The sequence below is a fragment of the Anas acuta genome, chromosome 15, assembly GCF_963932015.1.
Source record: "Anas acuta chromosome 15, bAnaAcu1.1, whole genome shotgun sequence".
In the NCBI taxonomy this organism is placed as follows: Eukaryota; Metazoa; Chordata; class Aves; order Anseriformes; family Anatidae; genus Anas; species Anas acuta.
Window position 1 is genome coordinate 7,547,064 of NC_088993.1, and position 23,525 is coordinate 7,570,588.

Sequence of the window (23,525 nt, forward strand, 5' to 3'; positions counted from 1 at the left end):
GGTGCGGGAGACCCACTCCTCACCACGGCTGACCCTCCCCAGCCTGCCGGCACCAGTGGGCTCTGCACTGCCCCATCTGCTGGGGCTGAGCCCCTGGAGTAGCACGGGGCACTGCAGGATGCATCATGTCATGTTAATTCTTGCTTTAGCTGCTATGTACACAGGGAACAGGTTATTCGTCTCTTGTCAGTAACTTCCCATGTGTACCGTGGCTGAAATATTCCCCTTCCCCTACTGACCCACCCCAGCGCAGTCATACCTCAGAGGCTGAGTTCTCCGTGCCTGAGATCAGTGACCACAGCTTTTTTAGCACGGAAGTACTGCTGTTCTGTTGTCACAAGTGGGGTTGGCCTCGAAAGAGAGGATATAACCTCACACTCATTCTTCCTGAGAGAGAATGTCAAGAATTTCCAAGAAAATTCCTTGTTTAATGAACTAGCAGAAATTCCTTCTCTTCTTTGTGTACCATTAAAATTCCTGGAAATCGCATGTGTGGGCTACATCTGAAATTTGCTTTTGTGTGAGGTTAAGGGTTTATTTGAGGGTTCTCTGGAGTTCATGATGATTTTTGCCACATTTTTCCCAGGCAGAAAATCCAGCTGTAGTGATACCTGTTTCTTTTGTGGTGCCAACAAAAATCTCAGTGTTTGGAAACCCCCAGGTAAGCTTCTGTCTTCACTGAAATCTAAGGGAGCACGGTCCTGTCAGGACCAGAGGTTCTGTCTAACTTCAGCATTTGACTCTGAATACAGTGCAGGTGCCTGTGCCAACAGGCCAGCCTGTGTCACGGCTAGGGCTAACAGCAGCTGCTTACTGCTCTTAGGTCCACGAGTGAGCCCCTCTTCAGGAAGTCACAAGAGGAACAACCTGCTCTTGATCATGTCTTTTCATGTCTTTCTTACAAGGTTTCAAACAGGCCTGGGGAGAAATTGTGACTATGTACTGAAACAACCTCATCTGAAGCTGTGATCTGGAAAAATAACTAATGGCGACTTGTCCAAATTCTGTGGAGCATGAATTTTGATAAATACACTTCTACTGTTAAAAAGAGGCACTCAGCTGCTCAACCATTGAAGAAGGTATAAAAGCTTCCTGAACAAGCAGCCACACATTTTGTTGCATTGCTTTCCATAAATCCATAGCTGGAATCTTCCTGGCCATACACAAAGGTCTCTAAAGAGCACGGAGCTGGCACAGTCTGCTCCCGTATCTATTTGTCTGATTTTGATATAAGGAAAGTTCAAATAAATAAATAAATAAATAAATAAAAAAGCGCTGGTGCGGCCTTAGCTCGAGCACTGTGTGCAGTTCTGGGCACCACAGTATAAAAAGGATGTGAAACTGTTGGAGAGTGTCTAGAGGAGGGCTACAAAGACGGTGAAAGGCCCAGAGGGGAAGACATAAGAGGAACAGCTGAGGTCACTTGGCCTGTTCAGCCTGGAAAAGAGGAGGCTGAGGGGAAACCTCATCGCAGTCTACAGCTTCCTCACAAAGGGGAACAGGAGGGGCAGGCGTTGATCTATTCTCTTTTGTGAGCAGTGATAGGACCCGAGGGAATTGTCTCAAGTTGCAATAGTGGAGGTTCAGGCTGGGTATCAGAAAGAGGTTCTTCGCTGAGAGGGTGGTTGCGCATTGAAACAGGCTCCCCAGGGCATAGTCATGGCACCGAGTCTGTTGGAGTCTAAGAAGTGTTTGGACTGTGCTCTTAGTCACATGGTCTGAGTTTTTGGGTAGACCTGTGTGGTGCCAGGATTTGGACTCGATGATCCATATGGGTCCCTTCCAACCTGGGATATTCTATGATTCTATGATTTTAACCATCTCCGGTTAAAGCCTGGGATTGTGTCTACCTTGCAGCTGATTGCCTAACTGAATTCACTGTGGCAGGGGATCTGGAAAGGAAGAGTACTGCGTCCCATGAGCATGGATCAAAACTCCGCTTTGAGTTGTATGCTCTGACTTCAGATGGAATACTAGACATTTCTCTACCATTGCAGGAGACTGGTAAGAGGCTTTCTGTTGTAGTCCATGGAGTAACATAATCCAGCAATGCTTTGAGTGGCTCGGGTCCTTTCCCATCCATCAACTTCATCACAGGATTTCCTTTCTTGCCATGCCTCAGGAGCCCCATATGTGGCAGGCCAGGCACCAGTTGGGTCCTTGGCATGGATGTGCTCTTCTGTACAGTCCCTCCAGGCAGCCCAGCAAAGGGAAAGGTAAGAAGCAGAGAATCAGCAGCAAAATAAATGCATCTCTCTAATTCTTAGTCCCAGCTTTGCTACACGCAGCTTCCAATGATATTCCAGAATGGAAAAAATAAGAAGTCGATTGTTTCAGTGTAAGGTGACACAGATACAGAACTACGGTCTAAACCAGGAGATATTGAACTTGGACTGACTATTAGAGCTCAGGAAAAATATCCTGGAGTCTTTTTTGATGGTTCAACAAAATTGTAGTCTTGGTGTGCAGAGCAGTCCAAGAAGCCAGCAAAATGTGGTGATGTCATCAGGAAGGGCTCTGAAGGCAATAGAGAGGACATTATTTGGCTGCTAAAAGCTTGGTGCACTCACATCTATGCAGTTGTGGCCTCTGGACACAGTGGACACATTGTCCTGAGGAGGGCAACTGAGATGGTCGTGGGCATGGGGCAGCTGCAACATGATGAGGGCCAGGGAAGGCTGGGATTTTTCAACCTGGAGGAGGGGGCACAGAAACTTTGCAAGATCACAAGGTGAATGTGCACCTCGTGCTCATTGGGTTTTGTAACACTAGAACTAGGGACCATTGATGAGTCTAGTAAATTGGTTTAAAATGGATGAAAGGGACTTCATGTGAGGCAGGGAGGGAGAATAAACTTCTGGAACCTGCTGCCACAGGAGGTTGTAGAAACAAATGGGATCAGCAGGTTTATAAAGAGATTAGCAAATTCAAGAACAACAGGTCAATAAACAGGTGCCGAAGGCAACATGCAGGAATGTACGCTCTGAAATCATAACTACTGATGCTGCGGATGTTGAAAGAGCAAAACCAAAAAAGGTTAGGCTCATGTGATCACCCTAAATGCCATCTCCTGTTGCTGAAAACAACACTGGGTAAGATGAACCAGTGATCTGATCCAGCACAGCATTTCTTATATTCTCAGTTTCATAATTCCTAGGCACATTCAGATCTTCTCAGGTGGTTGGTGCATGGTAGGAGGACAGACAATTAGCAGGAAAAAAAATTTTGCATTTCCATTCCAAGTTGAAAATCTGATCAATGTCCAGTGGATAACATCCAGCAGACCCAATATGAAAATGCTGTAAATTCATTGAAAAAGGTTGCTAGAGGTACAGTCTAGTCACAATGGAAATCTGGCTAGATCTAATTGTCAGAAAAGACATGGTTAGCCACAAGAAGAAAGTGGGAAAACAGTGCAAAGGAGTTGTGCTAAGTTTCTGCTGTTCAGTTGATGAATGACTCCAATACTGCAGTGACAGCCCTGAGAAGGAATCTGTGGTCAACATCAAGTTACCACAGACCCGCTCCTTCTCCTCCCAGATATAAAATCCAAGACATGGAATCTGCCACGAATATCTCCAATGGCAAGGGATTCATCATGTTTGACCGTTTTTGGTCATGGGGAATTCACAGAATGACACCTCATAGGTCAACTTGGAGGGGGATCAGCAGACAGTTTTTCTAAGATGTTAAAATTTTTGTGATGTCAAAGAAGAGCAGCCAATGTTTAAAGTTCTGATAATGCTTGTTTTTGTCAGCCCCTTTCTCTCCAGAAGGACCAGCTGTGCAGTAGCTGGTGCTTCATATGGCTGCTCCACTGGGAGCAATCTCTGCTTTTAGGAAAGTAAGGAGGGAAAGTATTTTAAGTCCTTCATCAAAACCGACATTATAGGGAAGGTTGACTCTGTCTTTTTTGACTATTTTATTTTTCCCACTGAATCAACACCTTCCTTATGAGGCTTTAAAGAAGAAAACTCCAGCAAGCTCAGTAGCCTGATGTCTGAGATCTGACAAGGAAACCTCTCACGAAAGGGGTCTTGAGAGCTGGAAACAATTACAGAAAACAGAGATGCAAGGGCACAAATCGAACCTGTACCAGTGCAGAGGAAGGGCAGGAGGAAAACAGCCTGGCTAAACCAGTGCTCTCAGTTGCCAGAAGGAACCACTGACTGGAGATGAGGCAAACTCATTAACAACACATATTAGGAAGGAGCTGCTAGCCTGTAGGGACATGATCAAAGGACCAAGACACAAAGGAAGATATAGCTCACAAGAGTCTTAAAGGCCAAAAATAAAACATCCCATGAGGAAGATGTTGATTCAGCAGAGACAGGAAAAGTAGTCATAGAAGAAAGAAAATAGAGTCAGTCTTCACAAAAATGTCATTTTTGATGAAGGACTTACAACTGGCAAAAGAGCAGTTAGAGAAGGTGGGCAGATGCTGAAAAGAGTGCATATAATATGTTTCAATGATTCCAATGTTTTTAGACTGTTTGCCTGAAAAAAAAAATTAAAAATCCCTTTTACCTCAGTAGCTGATTGAAGCCATCCCACACCATCCAAATCTTTGAGAAACCGTGGAGAGTGATGGGGTTGCTGAAGTAAGACAATAGGTTCTATTATCATTAGCAGGGGCAAAGGAGGAAACTAAGGAGCTATAAATCAGAAAACTTCAATTCACAAAACAAACACAAACAACAACAACAACAAAAACAAACAGTGGGATATTTAATCGAATAAAGGGATGAGTAATAACCATTGCTATTGCCAAGAATGAATCATTTCAGATGAGTCTGTTTTCCTTCTGTGACATATCCCAGTCCTTGGTTCAACATCATTATTCACTGTTCCCTCATCAATAACTTATGTGTTGTAATGGAGAATACACTTATTAAAATCTCGGATGTGCTTGAGCTGGAAGGGTTGTGAGCACCCCAAAGCACTGGGTTAAAATTCAAAATTATCTAATTTATCAGAGAGACCAATTCAGTATGGGAAGTCTGACATTTAGGAAAGAAAATTTGTCCAAACACAAGGCAAACAAACTGCCTAAGCAGCAATTTTTTGGCAAAGGACCTACAGGTTACACTAATTGCAAGTTATGCTGTTGGCATATTGAATGACAATATGGGATATAAACACAGAAGAACCAGTTGTCAACACGTTTTCCCTTATCTCTCCAGAAAGAGGATCTCTCAGCTAAGATCAGCTATCCTAAGATCAGCTTTCAAAAAGAAAAGAATTCTGAATCCTCCCATTGCTCCTCTGCTAAATAGGAAAGTACGTTTTAAATGGGAAATTCTTGGTAAAATCCTCTAGGAAGCTTGCCTTCTTCCAGAAGTATGTGGTTCCTTGTCCCTTTCCACGAGGCACTCTCCAGGGCCATGACTTTTTATCAGATGCTAATAAGAGAAATATCCAAGCTACCTGGATAAAGCTGTTTGCAGTCTCTTGAGAGGCTGGCAAAACTGTCGCAATCAGGTAAGCCATAGCTGTCAGGTTCATTTCCTGGTGTTTCAGTAAAAATGAGCTCTCAGATGCCACTTGCCTTGGTGACAACTACATAACAAAACACTTTGTTGTTCCTACAGTCAAGTTAAAAAACGTCATGCCCAACACAGTTGCTCCCAACCGGTTGACCTCTGAGCAGCGGCAGCCCCTGCTCAGCTGCCCCAGTGCCATGGCTGAGCACGGCACCCCAAGGTCTGGCACGTCCCTGAGGCCAGCAGGGCTCTGCTGTCCTGGCTGTGTCCCCCCATCTCCTCGGGCACCCCCGGCCTGTTCACTGGCTGGGCAGCATCAGGAGCAGAGAAGGCCTTGGTTCAGCAACAGCTGGAACACCGGGGTGTGACGCATGTTTTTACCAGCCTGCACCCAGAACAGCACCACATGAGCTACCATGAAGAAAATTAACTCTATCCCAACTAATCCAGCATCCTTACTAATCTTCTGATGCTATTAACTACCTTCTCCTGATACACGTTCTTTGTGGAACATTCCGAACATGAGCCAGCAGTGTGCCCAGGTGGCCAGGAAGGCCAACAGCATCCTGGCTTGTGTCAGGAATAATGCAGCCAGTAGGGTCAGGGAGCAGATTGTCCCCCTGTGCTCTGCTTTGGTGAGGCCGCACCTCAAGTGCTGTGTTCAGCTTTGGGCCCCGCACTACAAGAAGGACATCGAGGCCCTGGAGTGTGTCCAGAGCAGGACTACGAAGCTGGTGAAGCACAAGTCCTGTGAGGAGTGGCTGAAGGAGCTGGGGGTGTTTAGTCTGGAGAAGAGGAGGCCCTGGGGAGACCTCATTGCTCTCTGCAGCTACCTGAAAGGAAGGCATGGGGAGCTGGGGGTTGGCTCCTTCCTACAGGTAGCTAGTGATAGGACCAGAAGGAGCAGCCTCAAGTTGCACCAGGGGAGGTTCAGGCTGGAAATGAGGAGACATTTCTGCTCAGAAAGAGCAGTCAGGCACTGGGACGGGTTGCCCAGGGAGGTGGCGGAGTCACCGTCCCTGAGGGTGTTAAGAAAAGGTTGGACTTGGTGCTTGGGGACCAAGTTAGTGGGTGATAGTGGTGGTATGGAGATGGTTGGACCAGATGATCTTGGAGATCTTTCTTTCCCAACTTTAATGATTCTGTGATTCTTTGTTTCTGGTGCAAAGCAGTATTTCAGGATAATTCCTAAGGAAGGCAGCCTTCTGGAAACCCCCTGAGAACATGGACAAACTTATGTAAGGACCTGCACACTGTTGGACAGCCTGGCAACTGCTGGAGGCTCCAGCTCGGGCTGCAGCCAGGAGCAAGGCTGCACTGCCTGGCTGGCTCTGATAAAGGGACCACGGCTTGAGGCCCCCATCTTGTGGCAGTGGGGGTGAGTGACGGCGACAAAACATTTGGCTGTTTGGAGCACAGTGCTTCTGTGGCCAGGCAGAGATGGGGCACTGCCTGCTGGGACAGGCTGCCTCCTCTGAAACTCCTGCCCTGCTGTGTCCTACCTAAGGACACAAGGAAGTGAAAGCCTGGCAGAGGCAGCGGCCAAATCCTGACCCACACACGTACTATTCCCCTGCATTGCTTCTTACACTTCACTCTTCATGCACAGGGGCAAGTGTCTGTCCTTCCACCCAGACCCACAGGCCAGGGAGCGAGGGGGCCCATGACACCTTCAAGTTGGCTCCGTGCCGTGGCTTTGCTGTGCTGGCTGCCCCAGGGCGTTCTTGAACCTTCATCCCTGCACCAAGCACCTCTGAGCCCTGGCAGGGACAGGACACAGTTACTCAGCACCTGGCAGGTTTTGGGTTGCTTTCCCTACCCCCCACCCCCCCAACTATCTGCTGCCCTGGTCCTTTACCACACCCGCAGGCTGGAAAAGAGCCCATGAGACTCTTATCAGCCACTTGCAGCCCCCCACCTGCCACAGCCACCCCACAGCCTCACTGCTGGCCACGATAAGGGCTGGGAGCTACACAGAGCCCCCAGCGCTGCTTCACAGCCTGCTCTCCTTTTCCTGCCCCTACATTATACTGCTGAGGCTCCGTCCCAAAAAGCAGGATCTGGGGCTGAGCCCTAGGAGTCCCTCATGCCTGCTGTCCCCCCTCAGTGTGCCCCCAGCACCCCTACTAAGCAGCACACTAGCAATGCATCATTTGATGGGAAAAGAGAAGTCCTACAAGCATTGTACAGCCAGTTGTGGGGCTGCACGGAAAGCTGTCCCTGCACAGGGGGCCCTCACCATGCCATCACACAGCTGGTGGCAGGTGCCCGTCCTCCAGTCTCCTGCAAGCGCTTCCAGGATGAGGTGGTCTCTTCCCATGCAACTTTGTCCTCAGCTTGGTAAGGGGTGCACAGGACTCTCCACCCCAACTGGAAGGATCCCAGCGTGACTATGGTGCTCTGGTGGGAAGGTCAGGACGGGCCGGGGTTGCAGGGATCTCCCAAGGACCAGCTTCTGGCTGCTCTCTGTCCTTTCCTCTCCACCAGTGCCTAGAAATGCTCTGCTCATACCCACAGCTGGCAGAGCACTGTCTGCCTCTTGGGCACCACCACCCAACCACCTTCTCTCCGAGCAGGGAAGAAAACAGAGCCCCTTTCCCCGTGCCTGCCCACCTGGTTCAGGGGATCTCCAGTTCGGGTGCACAGAGCCCCAGAGCCGCTCCCTCCCTCTCCCTCCCCATGGAGGAACAACCAGAGCAGGACACCAGGGCTGGAGCACAAATGCAACAGATTTTATTTCAGATCATTTGGCTGCTCGCAGTTGGAAGGCTGGCAACAGGGTGGGTCCAGCTCTAGCCACGGTGCCGTCTAACGGTACTTGGCAGTCAGCACAGCACCCACGGCGCACATGAACTTGTCCAGGGAAGCGTGGACCTCTGGGGTCAGGGCAGCGGGGTGGTGGATGGCAACCACCACCAGGAAGCAGTGGCCCAGGAACTGAAAGGCAAAAGGAGACGGTGAGCGAGTGGGGGAGGTAAAGGGGTGGCCGGATGGCCCAGGAGGGGTGCTGAAGAGGAGCTGGGGGGAGTCCCCAGACTCACTTTGAAGTTGACAGGGTCCACACGGAGCTTTTGGGCGTGGAGGTCACTGAGCTTGGAGAGAGCACCCGCGATGTCATCGATGTGGTTGACAGCCTCAACTAGGGCAGCCGCCACCTTCTTGCCATGGGCCTTGATCTGAGCAGAGCCGTGGGACAGGTCAAAGTGGGGGAAGTAGGTCTTGGTCTGGGGGTAGGCGATGAACATCCTGTGGAGCAGAGCGAGTCAGGGCCAGCGGGATCAACGGACAGGGGGGACAGATGGGGTGGGGTAGGACACGGACAGTCACGGTGGGGGAAAGCATGGGGTTAGAGAGGAGAGGATTGGGGACGGACAAAGGACGGGGACAGACACCTACCTCTCCAGGGTCTCGGCGCCATACTCTTCAGCATGGCCACCGATTTTGGAGAAGACACCCTTGACGTTGGTCTTGTCAGCCGCGGACAGCACCATGGTTGCAGCTCAGTGTTGGCAGCCCCCAGCACGGGTGCCCCCACTGGTGCCGCCGGCCTTATATCCCCGTGCCGGCCCGGGCGCCGCCCGCCCCCGCCCGCCCCGCCGCGGCTGGACCTCGGCCAGGCGGGGCCGCCGCCCTGCCCCGCCTGCGGCACCGGCACCACCGGGGGGGGGCGACCCTGGCCTGAACTGGGGTCGGGGTTAGGGTTAGGGGGGGTCGGACCCCGGCACGAGATGGGTTTAGGGTTAGGGATTGGGGGGGCTGATCCCGGCATGAACTGGGTTAGGGTTAGGGTTAGGGTTGGGGTTAGGGGAGTCTGATGGGGTTAGGGTTAGGGTTAGGGTTAGGGTTAGGGTTAGGAGGGTCTGACCCCAGCACGAGATGGGATTAAGGTTAGGGTTTGAGGGGGGGAGGTGACCCCGGCATGAGCTGGGATTGTGGTTGGGGTTGGGATTAAGGTTAGGTTTGGAGGGGACTGACCCCAGTACAATCTGGGGTTAGTGTTGGGGTTGGTGGGTTCCAACCCTAACAAGAGCTGGGTTGGGGTTAGGGCTAGGGTCTGTGCTGGCACAGGTTAAGGTTAGGGTCTGTGGTGACACAACTGGAGGATTCCCTGTCTCCTGGGAACAGGGTACACACAGCAGGGCCAGGGGGTCAGCACCAGGCACAGATGCAAGCACCAGCCTGCAGGAGCTGACAGCTGGGGAAGGAAGGAAGGCACGCAGGGCCACAGTGGCCCATGGTGAGCCCTGTGCACCCTGAATGATGAAGGTGAGGAGGGCAAGGAGGATGAGGAGGGCGAGGAAGATGAGGACGGCTGGCAAGGTGAGGGCAGCAGTGCTTCCAGTAGGTTCGAGAGCAGGCGGGTGGAGGACAGTTCACACCCCTGTTTCCTCCATGGCCAGCGGTTCTTATCATTTGTGTTTGGGGGAGATTAGCTTGACCTGGCACCATGTCAGAGCATGGGAGGAGGGGGGAGCAGAGCCCAGGGAAAGAGTATCAGGGCAGAGTGTTTTCATCCTGTGCACACATCAGTGGGGCAAACCACAAAAGCAGACGAGCCCTTCAAACTGAAGGCACAGGAATATTTGGGGGTAAATGAACATGGAGACAGATTTAGATAATGCTTCAGAGCATGGAGGAAAAGCACGGTGTGTTCATGAGTGCACTCACAAAAGCAGGAGCTAGCATGGCACAAGGACTCCCCAGAGCTGTTTCTGTGCATGCAGGGTCCCAGTATGCCCAGTGGCCTGCACTCAGCCACTGCTTTCCTGATGCACTTTCTCTCATCCCTCACAATCTCTTGTTACCTCCCTCTGGTGCCACAATGCAGAATAAACCCTGGGCAAGTTTAATATCTTATAACCTATCATCTCCTTCAGATCTAAAGCCAGTTATTTTGTTTTGTTTTGTTTTGTTTTGTTTTGTTTTGTTTTGTTTTTGACTCAGGCTCCAAGAATGTGAAACCAGTGGCATTGGAGTACAGCTCTGCAGGGAGCAGCTCACACCTCCCCAGATGCCATGGGAGGAGCAGACACACAGGGCAGGGGCACTTCTCAGGCACTTGCTAGGTATTTGTGGCTCAGGGGCTTGAGACCAAGAGCAGTGTTTGTACTTCATGGTTCACAGTGGATTTTTTTTCACTCTGTGAACTTGTCTGATTGCCTGTGGAGCTCATGCAGGCACTTAGCTCCCACAGCATCCCAAATCAAATCCTAAACAGTCATGGTGACAGAGCCAGGAAGAGTTAATCCTTCCCCAGAAAAAATCCTTCAAGGAGATCCAGGAACCATGGTTGGCCTCACATACCCTTACCCCCCACCCAAGGTTTGCAGGCATGGGCAGGTGGCAGGCTGAGCTCTGTCCCCGAGGTCCTGCTACCAGCTTCAGGATTGTGTTTAACTCAGCAGGTCCCAAGTTGGGATGGGAGAGTGAGCAGGGCCCTGGAGAGTAGCCATGGACCCCAGAGCCAGTGCCCCCTCCCCACCTCCACAGCCAGCCCCACCAGCAGGTCTCTCCATTCTGAGGGATGTGGGGAAGCAACCCAGCCCTCCCTGGGACCCCCGATGCCCAGTCCCAGCACACACAGACACAGAGCTGTGGTAATGGTGTCTTTATTGAAGGTGCAAGGGTGCAGGCAGTGGCTCATCTGTACTTTTCAGCCAGCACGGCAGCCACGGCGGACATGAACTTGTCAAAGGCAGCATGCATCTCGGGGCTGTAGTCTTTGCCCAGGTGTGCGGCCAGCACCACCTGGAAGCACTGCGCCAGCAGCTGCAAGGCAAACCAGGGCTTAGTACCCCTGCTCTGGACAGACAGCCCTGAGTCTCCCTCAGTCCCCCCCCTGAATCCCCCTGAGGCCCTGAGTCCCCCTGAGTCCCCCACCCTGGCCCTAGCCTCTGCCCAGCTCCCATCCAGACACAATCCCAGCCTCTGGCCCACATCCCAGATGCAATCCCAGCCCCTGCTGTCTGGCTGCTGGCCCCCAGGACCCTGGTACCCAGGACCACAGGACCCTGGCCCTCAGCCCCCAGGACTGCCAGACCCCAGGAACCTCAGACCCCTGGACCCCCAGACCCTCCACCCCAGACCCTCAGACCCCCGGACCCAAGGACCCTAGTTCCCGCTTGCCTTGAAGTTGACGGGGTCAACACGCAGGTTGTAGGCGTGCAGGTTGCTGAGCTCAGACAGGGCCTGGCTGAGGTTGTCCAGGCTCTTCACGGCATTGCCCAGGGCAGCCGCCACTTTCTTGCCGTGGCCACGGACCTGTTCAGAGCCGGGATGCAGGTCGAAGTGGGGGAAGTAGGTCTTGGTCTGGGGGTAGGCGAGGAACATCCTGCCGGAGCGAGGCCAGTCAGTTTTGGTGCCCTGCTGCTTTGCCCATCTCAGCCCACACCCCGTGGCTCTCTGGGTCCCAGCCCGCACCCGCTGCAGGGCTCCTGCTCCCTGCTGCCCACCCCGTGAGTGCCCCCTGGGCCCAGCCCACACCTCTGCAGAGCTTCACTTCCGAATTCCTCCTGGTGGCCAGCCACCTTCTCCCACAACTGCGTGATGAGCTTCTTGTCCTCGGCGGTCAGCATGGCGGCAGCTGGTGTGGCAGGCTGGCAACTGACGGGTTTGTGTGGTGGAGACACCCGCGGGGCCGAGCTCTTATAGCACCCTGCGCTCCCGCCCTGGCCTTATCTTATCAGCGTGGAGGGGTGGAGGGGCTGAGGCCACGCAGTGCTGGGACCAGGGAGAGGCTGCAGCAGTTCCTTGGGGGGCCCCAGCTTCCCCCAAGGGGGCCCAGGGGGCCAGGCCCCAAGGGGGGCCCAGATGGGGCACCACTGCTCTGCTCTGCCCTGCTCTGCCCTTCCAGCTGAGCTGGCCCCCACAGGTGGCATTGCCGCAGCAGGCAGAAGGGATCCGAGGCAGCCCCTCACCAGGCCTGGGGCCGGGGAGAGCACCCAGCAGGGCTGTGCCTTGCAGTCAGCAGCAGCCATCAGCACATCCCATGGGTGCCACAGGCCAGCCACAGCCTTGGTCTTCCTTGCTAGTGCTCCCGTCCAGATATGCCATTCTCCCCTCGCCAAAGCCCTGTTTGGTTCTTTGTCACTTGTGTCAGGGCAGATCCCACACCTGCCCATGGCCCTCCCATCCTCCAGCCTCTGGCACATGCAGCCCACTCTGAGCAAAGATCGCTCGGGCCACGTCTGCTCCCTGTGCTGCCTTTGCTTTCTGCATGCTCCCAATGCCTCTGAGCTAGAGCCATGGACAACCTTTGGGGCAAGCCCTTACAGGTCATGCCATGGACCTGCTGTGGGAAAGGCATCTCTCCATCAGTCCAGAAAAATCTGGGTGGGGGAAGAACCTCTTTCATTGGCACATTGTCTTTCCAAAGTCATGGAATCATAGAATCCTAGAATCATAAAGGTTGGAAAAGATCTCCAAGATCATCTGGTCCAACCATCACCCTACCACCACTATCACCCACTAAACCATGTCCCTAAGCACCACGTTCAAACTTTCCATAAACACCCCAGGGATGGTGACTTCACCACCTCCCTGGGTGACCTGTTCCAAGGCCTGACTACACTTTCTGAGTAGAAATTCTCCAAAATTCTCCAACCTGAACCTCCCCTGGTACAACTTGAGGCTATTCCCTATAGTCCTATCATTATAGGTCCATACCTGCATGATTTTCAGGCCTGCACTTGTTGCCTCATTCCCATCCCAGTATGTGCTCCTGCCTCTCCACAAATGCTAGGACACTCCATAGGGGCTATGGTGGTTGAGGACTGTCATATCTTTCATTTATCTCTGTATGAAGTCATTGATACAAGTTTGGGTTTAGGGATGTACCAGGTGCTGATCTACCAGATCCCCCTGACTTGAGGACATTCAGGCTGGATATCAGGAAGAGGTTCTTCACTGAGAGGGTGGTCGCGAACTGGAACAGGCTCCCCAGGGCATAGTCATGGCACCGAGTCTGATGGAGTTTAAGAAGTGTTTGGATTGTGCTCTTAGTCACATGCTCTGAGTTTTTGGGTAGGCCTGTGTGGTGCCAGGATTTGGACTCAATGATCCTTATGGGTCCCTTCCAAACTGGAATATTCTATGATTCTATGATTCTACCTTCTAAGTTGTTGATTTAAACTTCTTAGCTACCCAAAAACCCACCAATATAGTGTGCTTAAAAATTGTACTGGTCACAGAAAATGCTGTGGTACACTTTAACACGTTTAGAGCAGTTTGATCGTTTCAGACCTTCTGCATCTTCTCTCTCACAACTACCCAAGTTCAGAGCCTAAATTTTGTAAATTAGATGAACACTACAGCTCACTGCACCAATTCAGGCTTGTTGATCAGAGTTTGCTTAAGACTTTGTACCCATCTTTTCATGTCAAAACTCCTCTGAGACACACATGGACAGTGAATGTAACTTGATAAATATCTCACTGAAAGAACACAGATATAGCTCAGCAAAAGAAACAGGGGTCACCCAGTCCTTAGACACAGATCCTTTCTAAGATGCACTATATGTTGTTTGTTCCACGTGTGGGGAGCTTATCTAGTCTTTGGCCTGTTCACAGCATGTGGCTTACTTAGGTAGAGAATACAACAACAAATGAAGGGACTTCTGATCTTCAAACCGCTCTAAACATTCCTGTATTTTCATGAAGAAGTGATGCATCACTGTAAGTCTTGGGAAGACTTTGGAAAAAGTAAGGATGTAAACAAAACAGCTCACACATCTTTTAGCATCTGGGAGCTGGGAAGGAGTCAGTGGGAGTCAGGAGGGCCTTGGCCAGTGAGGCGTGAGTAGATATGTATGGAAGATTCATGCCTCCCCCCCCCCAGGTATGTATGGAAGATTCATGCCTCCCCCCAGGGTGACTGTTGATACAGGTCAGCAATACAGGTGACCTGTATTCTTCCATCACCTTTTTCCAGACAAACACACGTAATTTCTGATCCCCCAGATGTCATCAACACTCCAGTGTTGATGTGTTCATTCCAGTGATTTCAAATGCATGAAAAGTTCCCAGTATATAAACAGGAAATGTCAAGCTGAGGGGACGGTCCCTTTAGGGACCAAGGTGTTCAAGAAACACCAAATACCTTGACCAGACCCTGTGAAGAAGAGCATGCAAATACAATGCTCAGCATCACCTTGTGCACATCCCACCATATGAAATGCAGCTATTGTTCAGACCAGGCTGTGCTGGATTTTGGAGAGGCCAAATGAAAAGCCTGGGTCCATTCAATATCCTAGAAGCGTAAAAGAATGCTTCCTAATCAGCTTTCCATATTATGTAGAGATTTCAGGACACCCCTACCTGAACACTACAGTGTAAGTGGAACATATGAAGATGAAAGCACAGAGACCATAGCTCACAGTTTAATTATTTATTGTGGTTTGCAGATGACCAAGCCCCTGCATAGGGGATTTGAGAGGACTGCATAGGAAGGAGTGAATACCCCAAAGCTTGGCAGCTGTGATGTGCCATGGATGTGCGTCCCTCATCCTCTGTGGAGGCCGTTTATCTGTACTTCTCAGTCAGAACAGAAGAAACACTGGACAGGAACTTGTCCCATGCAGCATGGACTTCTGGGGTGAAATCACTGGGATAGCGGGCAGCCACGGAGCACAGGATACAGTGGGAAAGCAGCTGTAAGGGAAAACAAGATAAATTCAATTGTAATCAGTAACAGATGCCAGTCTGAGGGTCTGCAATTGACCTTGGTTTGTCCCAGAATGTCTGGGATGACAAATACATGTCCCAAACAGGTGATGCTAGTGCCTGAAGAAGGAGTGTGTGAAGAAGCAGACTGGCCTCTTGTATTATATGGGCAAAAGGCACTGCTTGATATAAATCCCTTTTTCCTATTGTCTCTTTCTTCTTCACCAAAGGGAATTCAGATTTTATTAAGACTATTCATAGAAGGTGATACCACCTGACATGTAGGGAAGATTGATAAATTACAACAAAGGCAGCAAGGACTCAGGTCTGTCTAACACAAACCACAGAAGCACCTTGAATAGTTCTTTGCTTGACCTGAACCAGATGTTTTATTAGAAGATCCAGTCTCAGGTTAAAAATCAGATTGGGAACCAGCAGCAACATGAGTTGACAAGGCTGTACCATACAGTCAGGGATCAAACAACCATTAGCAAAATGATCTGTGGTCTGTAGTTATGTGACTATTTTCATTCTTTAAAATGTCTGTGTTCACTTACCTTGAAGTTCACTGGGTCCACCCTAAGGATGTAAGCATGCAGCTCACTGAGTTTGGCCAAAGCGCCTCTAATGTCATCAATGTTCTTCACAGCTTCCCCAATGGCATTCATGACCTTGGAACCATGGCCACGAAGCTGAGTTGAGCCTTGGCTGAGATCAAAATGAGGGAAGTAGGTTTTCGTCTGGGGATAGCTGGAGAAAAGCCTGGAGGAGAACATGATAATGAAGTTTGGCCGTGGAAAAGGCATGCATGATCTGACAAAACCTCTGGGCAAGTACACTGAAAAACCCACCAGCTTCAGAAGTACACTCCTTGAGCAGTTAACAGAGCTTGGAAGCTTGAAGCTGGCATCAGAAGGTCTTTCTGCTCTTAAACCTCTTTTGTAGTATGTACAGATTAAGCAATGGGCTAATCTATACATACTAGAGAAGAGTTAAATGTTTTTTTTTTTTTTTAAAAAAAAAACATAATGTATTTTTTTTTAATAAACATTAGCCCCAAATTGTCACTACATTTCCTGTATTACACTGTAAGCTAGTTTCCAGGACTTCTGAAAAAAATCTGAAAAAAATATTAACCTCTTTGTGACAGCTTGCTTAATTTGAATGACTGGTTTGCTGTGCTGTACTTCCTGCAGGGTCCAGTTTTGTTATTTCCTAACAGTTTTTTATGTATCAACTGGAGCCATGAAACATGAGTACCCAGTGAATCTCATGGACAGCTATTCCCTTGATGCCCATCATATGACAACTTATATGATAAATGACTGAAAGTTCATTTCCTAATAGTAATAACTCTGTTTTAGGTCATCAAGTATGAATGACTTCGAATTTCTCTTCAGGGTTCCTACCTATCAGTTCTTCTGAATTTCTATAATCAAAGTAAACCCATAAAATTGTTTAGGAAAGTATCTTTGCTGTAAGATTTTGAAGCCATCTATTAGAATTTAGTAACACTTACATAATTCCAGGGGGAAAAAAAAAAAAAAAAAAGAAAAGAAAAAAAAAAGTCATATTAGACACCATGGAGATAATCAAGCAATTCTCATCAGTCTCAGTGTGACTGTATGAATCTTACCCATATGACATTTACACAAGAAGCATCCTAATAGCAAACTCAGAGGTGGCACCCTCTGGAGAGGGTGTTCGGGGTGACTTACCTCTCCAGTGATTCTGCCCCAATGGCATCAGCTTGGGTAGCCACCTTGGCCCAGATGGTGATCACGGCAGCCTTCTCAGCTTGAGTCAGCGTCATTGTGTGGGAGAGTGCGGGCTCAGGCTCCTTGCAGTGAACGCTCAGAGCAGGTTTGTACTAGTTGCCCTCACAGCCCTGGTTATAAAGAGGCAGAGGAGAGTGGACCTTGGCGTCTGTCCACGTTCATTGGTCACTCCAGAGGCCCACCCATAGAGGTGGGAGACTCTTATCTCCCCGTGAAACAAAGCCTTTTTCGGAAAGGGTCAGTGCACTGGCCTTCTGTTTTGCTGGTGTTATCAGCTTCTTGCTTCTTAACATAATGGCTATGTGGCCTGAAAAAAAATGTCTGGACACATATTGATACATGAACAGAGAGAGAGTGCTGGAAAATTCCAGTGATGGCAGATTAAGACACGTCTTTAAGCTGAGGAGCAGGTGGATTTCAAACATACTAAGAAGCTTGGAGAAAAATCTTTACGTTACCCTGCTTCACAGATGTCAACACCAGACCATGTCTTTCATGCATATCATACACTTCCAATTCAAGTGGCCATCACATGTCCTAATATTATGTTAAATACTTCCTGGGTAGTGCTGGGAACAGGCTGGGAGATGCACAGCATAGTTCAGAGTGGGAGTGAGACCCTGCTTTTGTGGAAAACTGCAGATTTTGCCACCTGTTTGAGCACTTCCAGGCATTTGCCAGCCTATTGCAAAGAATTAGGGACCCACTCCACTATTAATATTGCTTATTACGGCAACAGTAGTAATGATTCATATGGATACAGGGAGAGAGAGCTTATGAATTTGAGACCTCATGAAATTGAGAATATTTATTCCAGAAAGAGGCATGTAGAAAGAGAAAACCCAGTTGGATGCACATGCTTCCTTACTGTCTGTGGATCTCAAAGTGCTGAGACCAGAGGGCTTCCTGAGGCAGTTAGCATAGATGTTTCCCAGCAGTTTATTTCCTTAACCTACAGTTCCCTCCTATAGAGATCTGAGTTACATCACTAAGTGCCTCATACCGCATCTCTCTGATTTCTACCTGTATGGTTCCTACCGTTAACTATCCCTGGTGCTGTAAAATAGCCCTCAGCACCTCAGACAGTGCTGGTATAAACTGTGCTACATGCTGGACATGTACAGGAAAGCCTGGTCCCATGCTAGAAAGCTTGTAGCTTCAGGGCTTGGACACACTTGATGGGTGAAGGACCAAATGAATAAAGGAAAGACCAGCACGGGTCTGTAATCACAGATACGTGGGCAAAATGTCAAAGAAATACCCTTCTGGAGATGGTCGCTTCTGATCCTCAGAGAGTAGTATCCTGCCAGCACATGAAGCAGAGGTAAATCTCTCTGCCACCCTGATAAACCACAAGACCAATACATACCACTGTGCATTGGCAGCAATGCACAGAAAGCTGGCTGGTACAGGCAGAGGCATCAGTGCTCTCTGCCCAAATAGCCTTGCACACTTATGCTGAGGAGTTGATATGTCAAAAACAGATTCCTTGCCAAGACATTTCACAACGCTACCAACAGCTACAGACGATGCTCCCCAGACATGGTTGTCCTGCTAAGATGAAAGCCCTTCTAAGGATCTAATGATACTTGGGTCATGTATGCGTTGGAGTATGTCCAGCCAACAGTTATCTGAATGAAAGTAGCAGTGCCAGTGCAATCATACCACCCAGCTCCCCTAAACGTCACACAGGCGCATGCACCAAATGTGGAGCTTCTCCTGAGAGCTACGGTGTGGCTCTGCTGTACTGCTGGGCACTGGAACCTGACTGCCAGCATGTGTTGGGTTTGGGGTGTGATGTTCGTGATGTTCTTATAGTTTTTTTTTTGTGTGTGTGTGTGCGGGGGGGGGGGGGGGGGGGAGGGTTTTGGCCTTCACATGAAGATAGGTCTCTTCTATAAAATGAAAATATTATATGCAGTTTATATAGTATAAACGGAGGGAGGTATCAAGGGAGGCTGTATTCATCACCTCTTACTATATGAATTAAAAAAGAAGAAGAAAAAAAAAAAAACTTGCAGATTTCCCACAGGAAAATTACTATGATAATAATGCTGCTGTTGTTTGTCTCCTCCCAAAAGTGTTGCCTCTTATATTGCCCACTGCATGGCAATGCTCCAAGTTCTGCTCTGTGAGAGTGCTTGCGAGAAGCCACTCTGACTCAGATATAGCCAGGCAGAGGCCAACAATACTCCTTCCTATTTTGTTGCCAACTGTTTAACCTGAATATCAGTCCTCCATGACTGGATGATTAAGGCCTGTGTAGGTACAAGGATCAAAGCAATGCCTGCACTGGAGGCTTGTTGGTTTATATGTATAAATTTTCACAGAATTTGAATTCATTTTCCAAGAGTTGCTCTTGCATTATCACAAAAGCCAGAGCAGCCAACAGGTGACAGTGGTTTGCCAGAAGGACCTAACCACTTGCCTACGATCAGGGTTGTGCTGGGGACAGCTTCAGGAACTCTTTAGAAACATGTTTGGTGGGAGAAGTATGATTTACAGCCATATGTGGCAATGTGACAGGAAGAGCGATGGGCTCTGCCCTTGCATGGGCTTCTCAGCCAAGTTCTTCCATTCCACTGTTTCAGCTACCCACAGGACACAGAGGCGTGGAGGTCCTGGCCTACGCGATGCAATGAGTTGGACAACACAGCTGCTGTTATTCCTCCGGTCACAGAGTTCATAATGAAGCCATGTCCTCTGGCAATGTGCATCAGACATGCCATCCTCTCTTTCTGCTGCTTCTCATAATTATGTTTCTTAAATCTGTAGCAGAATGTGCGCCCTGGTGCAGATGATGAATCTTTGTCATGAATCTGTGAAATGTCACCAAAGCCCTGGAAAAGAGCAGCGAGGCTGGGCTGGCACACACTGTCATCCTTCACAGCAGCTTGGCCTCAGGGCTGCCTGCCCTCCCACATCCTGCTCCCACAAGAACAAACAGAACAGGCAGCAAGCAGGAAAAGTGTTTTTTAATATTAACATAAGTCATTTTTAATCCTTCTTGAAAAGCAGGCTGTCAGATTTTCTCATTATAAAAGCTGTAAGTCAGCAATAGACCTGTTTGCTCATTATAAATAAAGTGGGATTATAATTTCCATGAGCCCTGACTGTAAATCCAGTGACTAATTGAATTTGTGCACCTCTGTGAGATCATGGATAAATGTCCCCATGAGCCCATATTCTGCACAGGGCCTGCCTCCCTCTCAGGGGGAATTTCAGTGCATAACGAACGGTGGCACATATAGCTGCTCTGACAAATGTGGAGTGTATTAAGTTTTGGGAATCTTAAAAGTAAAGAATCTTGCCTTTATTCTTTAATTTCCTTCTAGCACTCAAAGAGCATGCAATATTCTAAAGCTTTGCTTTAACTAAGCTCACCTACAAGAGCTGGAAATGACAAATATGTCTGTAATTTATAATATAAGAAAGTAAAATTATGCCTTGAAGCAGACACACTGGGAAATTTTAACATAGCTGCCCAGCACTGGTGCATGAGGAATGCTCTGCTGTGATAATGTGACTGCTCTTTAATCACTCTTAAACAACTCTCTCGCCTCAATGACACCTTCTCTTGCTTCAGTTGTTATCACCTGCGTTGCAGAGAATGACAGTGCTGATTAAGCCTTTTGCTGCATGTGCTCATCTCCCTTTCACTCTTTCAACCACCCATCTTTCTGCCTGATGTCCCAGGGAAGAATCTTGCAGAGAAAACTCCAGAGTTTTCCTCAGATTATTGTAATATCTAAATATTGCAAGCCAATACAGAAGAATTTACATGCAAAACCCAGGACATCCTCTGTCATAATTGTTGATAGTTTTCTGATCTGATTAGAACACAAAATAAGACAAATGCACCAAAGCAGCTGCTGGGCAAATAATGCTGCAATTAGTAAGCTATAGGCATTAAATCTACAAATTTACAGGAATGAGAAGACAAATTGCATTAGCAGTGCACACTGTGCTGCAAAGTGCCCTGAAATCATACAATGAACATAGAAAATGTGCATTTCCATGAGCACAGAGGAGAGAGGACTGATTTCCAATGCGTGCCTCCTGTGGAGACCCTTCAGTGTGTGAGCTGTGAGCAGGGACAGGTTCTTTAGTTACGGACGCAGTTACGGCAGTACCACTGACCACCAGCTTTTAGTGAAGTTCTAGAGCTGTAATAACAAAATGACTAAAAATGACTGAAAGAGATCATGGGGCATGAAAGTAGTGAAGGGGTGCGTGGGCATATGGGAAGAGGTGGGAATAAACCTTCCCACAGATAGCCAGATGCAGTGTAGGGTTTTGCAAATAATGGCAATCACTGGGCCGAGACTCCCACAGCCGGTGCGAGGCTGCCAGGACAGGTGCCCCAGCCAGGAGCTGGTGTCAGGGTGGGCTGGGTGCTGTCACTGCCCTGCGGCACCACAGCCACCGGCTGGGACCCAAAGCGCTGGGGGAAGAGCGCTGAGCTGGAATAAAGCCGTGGTGCCAGGCTGAACTAGGGGCACCGTCCCTAGGGATGTGAGGGACTGAAACGGAATGGATACAGCCAGAGCTGGCTGAAGGACTGAAACGGAACGGGTACACCGGGTGCTGGCTGCACTGAGGGCACTGCCTCAAGCGTGAGGTGCTGGGGGCACGGCTGTGACCGCTGGCGGTGCCGAGCCGCGCCGTGCCGGGCTGCCGAGCTCCGCCGGCCCCGCACCGGGGCAGCTCCGCCCCAGCGAGGGCTCCAAGGGCCGGGGAAAGCAGCGGCGGCCTCGGAAGCGGAAACCAGCCGAGCCGTGCCGCCTTCCTGCGGGCCAGGTCGTGGCGAGCCGTGCCGGCATGGGCGAGAGCACCAGCCCTATCAGCGTCATCCTGGTGAGCTCGGGCAGCCGCGGCAACAAGCTGCTGTTCCGCTTCCCCTTCCAGCGCGGCGCCGAGCACCCCGCTGCCCAGGCCAGTAAGTGTGTGCAGCCGCTGGGGTCCGCCCCGAGCCGAGCCGAGCCGAGCCGTCCGCCGGTGCTCCTGCACCTGAGCCCCTCGCCCAGCTCACAGCCCTCTGCGTGTCCTGGTGTGCCCCCCCCGCACGCCCCTGTGGTGTCACCGTGCCCTCATCCCCACAGTGGTTGGTGTGTGGCACCCCGGAGGCAGCCTCCCCCTTCTGAGGCTCATTTCGTGGTTGGTGTCCCCTTCACACACACACAGCTCCCCGTGCCTTGCCCTGCCTGGCACGGCACGCACATCTTCGTGGCTCAGAGCAGGGCTACAAAGCTGGTGGAGGGCCTGGGACACAAGTCTTGTGAGGAGCCACTGAGGGAGCTGGGGGTGTTTAGTCTGGAGATGAGGCACAGGGGACACCTTATTGCTCCCTACAACTGCCTGGAAGGAAGTTCTGTGGTTCTATTCTGTTTTTGTGGGGCAGCCATCTGTAGGCATACACCCCTTGGCACGGGGTGCTCACACCTCAGCGGCCGGGCTGTCCCCAGCCTGCTGCCACAGGGCACGGTGCCGAGCAGGGGCTGCCTGCAGGTGCCCAGGCTGACGTCTCTGAGGAAGGTGAATTTGAACCATGGTAGGGACTGGCATTACTCGTGAGGCAGTGTTGTGTTGGTGTTTTGTTGGTGTTGGATCAGCTGGAGCACTGGGGGTGTTCGAAACTGTGGAGGATGGAGGAGGCAGAGTAAGGAAGTGGAAGGGGGAAAGATACAGATCTAGGAGAAGGAATTCAGAAGAGACAAAGTGAGCTTTAACCAATAATGGGTAGGAACTAAGGAGCTTCAGAGAATCGTAGAATCATTTAGGTTGGAAAAGGCCTCCAAGGTCATCTGGTCCAACTGTTCCCCTGCCACCACTGTCACCTACCAACTCACGTCCCTAAGCACCACGTCCAGCCTTTCCTTGAACACCCCCAGGGACGGTGACACCACCACCTCCCTGGGCCACCCATCCCACTGTCTGACTGCTCTTCTGAGAAGAAATGTCTCCTCATTTCCAACCTGAACCTCCCCTGACACAACTTGAGGCAGTTTCCTCTTGTCCTTTCAGTCCATTGTGTTGAATAATCAGGTGGAGGAGGTTTCATTTATACAGGAAAACAGGACCTTTCGGGTCTCAGCCGGTTGCTGCGGAGGCAGTTTCACTTGTACCTCTTTCTCCATCGTTTCCAGCCCCAGCAGGTATCTGGGGTGCACTCAGACCTGCCTTCAGCAGGAGTCAGCCTGGAGCCAGGAGTAGGATAACTGTGCGTGTGCCTCTAAATGAGAATCATTGTGGCCATTGGTACTTGCCAGCGGGAAGAGGTGGAGGCTCTGCAGGGTGACAGGCTCCCCAGGGAAGTGCTCATGGCACTGAGCCTGTTGGAGTTCGGGAAGCATTTGGAAAATGCCCAGACACGTGGTTTGTTTTTTTGGTTGTCCTGTGAGAAGCCATGAGTTGGATTTGATCTTTGTGGGTCCCTTCCAACTTGGTATATTCTGTAAATTCTATAAATTCTGTGTAGTCTTCTCTTGTGTCTGCAATGGCTGACGTGAAGCCATGCTTGTGCTGGCCCTGTGCAGCCAGCATGGCTGGTTCTGGCCTGCACTTTGAGGTGCAGCTTTGAGAGGCCTTAGCATGGTTAGTGCCTC

The 23,525-nt window shown here is 50.0% G+C and overlaps 4 protein-coding genes across 6 annotated transcripts in view; 1 reads left to right on the plus strand and 3 right to left on the minus strand.

The window, feature by feature from the left end:
* Window positions 1-8,194: 8,194 nt before the first annotated feature.
* On the minus strand, window positions 8,195-9,038 carry LOC137864802 (hemoglobin subunit alpha-A). The gene is made up of 3 exons (XM_068699324.1): window positions 8,880-9,038; window positions 8,525-8,729; window positions 8,195-8,420 (listed from the first exon to the last, which is right to left on the minus strand). Exons 1-3 carry the CDS (start codon window positions 8,972-8,974, stop codon window positions 8,292-8,294), a joined length of 429 nt encoding a protein of 142 aa, XP_068555425.1. The 5' UTR covers window positions 8,975-9,038; the 3' UTR covers window positions 8,195-8,291.
* A 2,038-nt stretch (window positions 9,039-11,076) lies between these two features.
* LOC137864803 (hemoglobin subunit alpha-D) lies at window positions 11,077-12,125 on the minus strand. The gene is made up of 3 exons (XM_068699325.1): window positions 11,967-12,125; window positions 11,610-11,814; window positions 11,077-11,252 (listed from the first exon to the last, which is right to left on the minus strand). Exons 1-3 carry the CDS (start codon window positions 12,056-12,058, stop codon window positions 11,124-11,126), a joined length of 426 nt encoding a protein of 141 aa, XP_068555426.1. The 5' UTR covers window positions 12,059-12,125; the 3' UTR covers window positions 11,077-11,123.
* A 2,727-nt stretch (window positions 12,126-14,852) lies between these two features.
* LOC137864903 (hemoglobin subunit pi) lies at window positions 14,853-17,101 on the minus strand. Its single transcript, XM_068699507.1, has 3 exons — window positions 16,861-17,101; window positions 15,700-15,904; window positions 14,853-15,130 (listed from the first exon to the last, which is right to left on the minus strand). The coding sequence occupies exons 1-3, from the start codon at window positions 16,953-16,955 to the stop codon at window positions 15,002-15,004; spliced, it is 429 nt and encodes a 142-aa protein (XP_068555608.1). The 5' UTR covers window positions 16,956-17,101; the 3' UTR covers window positions 14,853-15,001.
* A 4,574-nt stretch (window positions 17,102-21,675) lies between these two features.
* NPRL3 (NPR3 like, GATOR1 complex subunit) overlaps window positions 21,676-23,525 on the plus strand; it is a 49,173-nt gene continuing 47,323 nt past the window's right edge. Inside the window, exon 1 of one of the 3 annotated variants that reach the window (XM_068699059.1) lies at window positions 21,676-21,859. In XM_068699059.1, coding sequence (XP_068555160.1) covers window positions 21,742-21,859 — 118 coding nt within the window. In that variant the 5' untranslated portion in view covers window positions 21,676-21,741. The remainder of the gene's footprint in view (window positions 21,860-23,525) is intronic. The other 2 variants (XM_068699060.1, XM_068699061.1) reach the window with 2 other exon arrangements.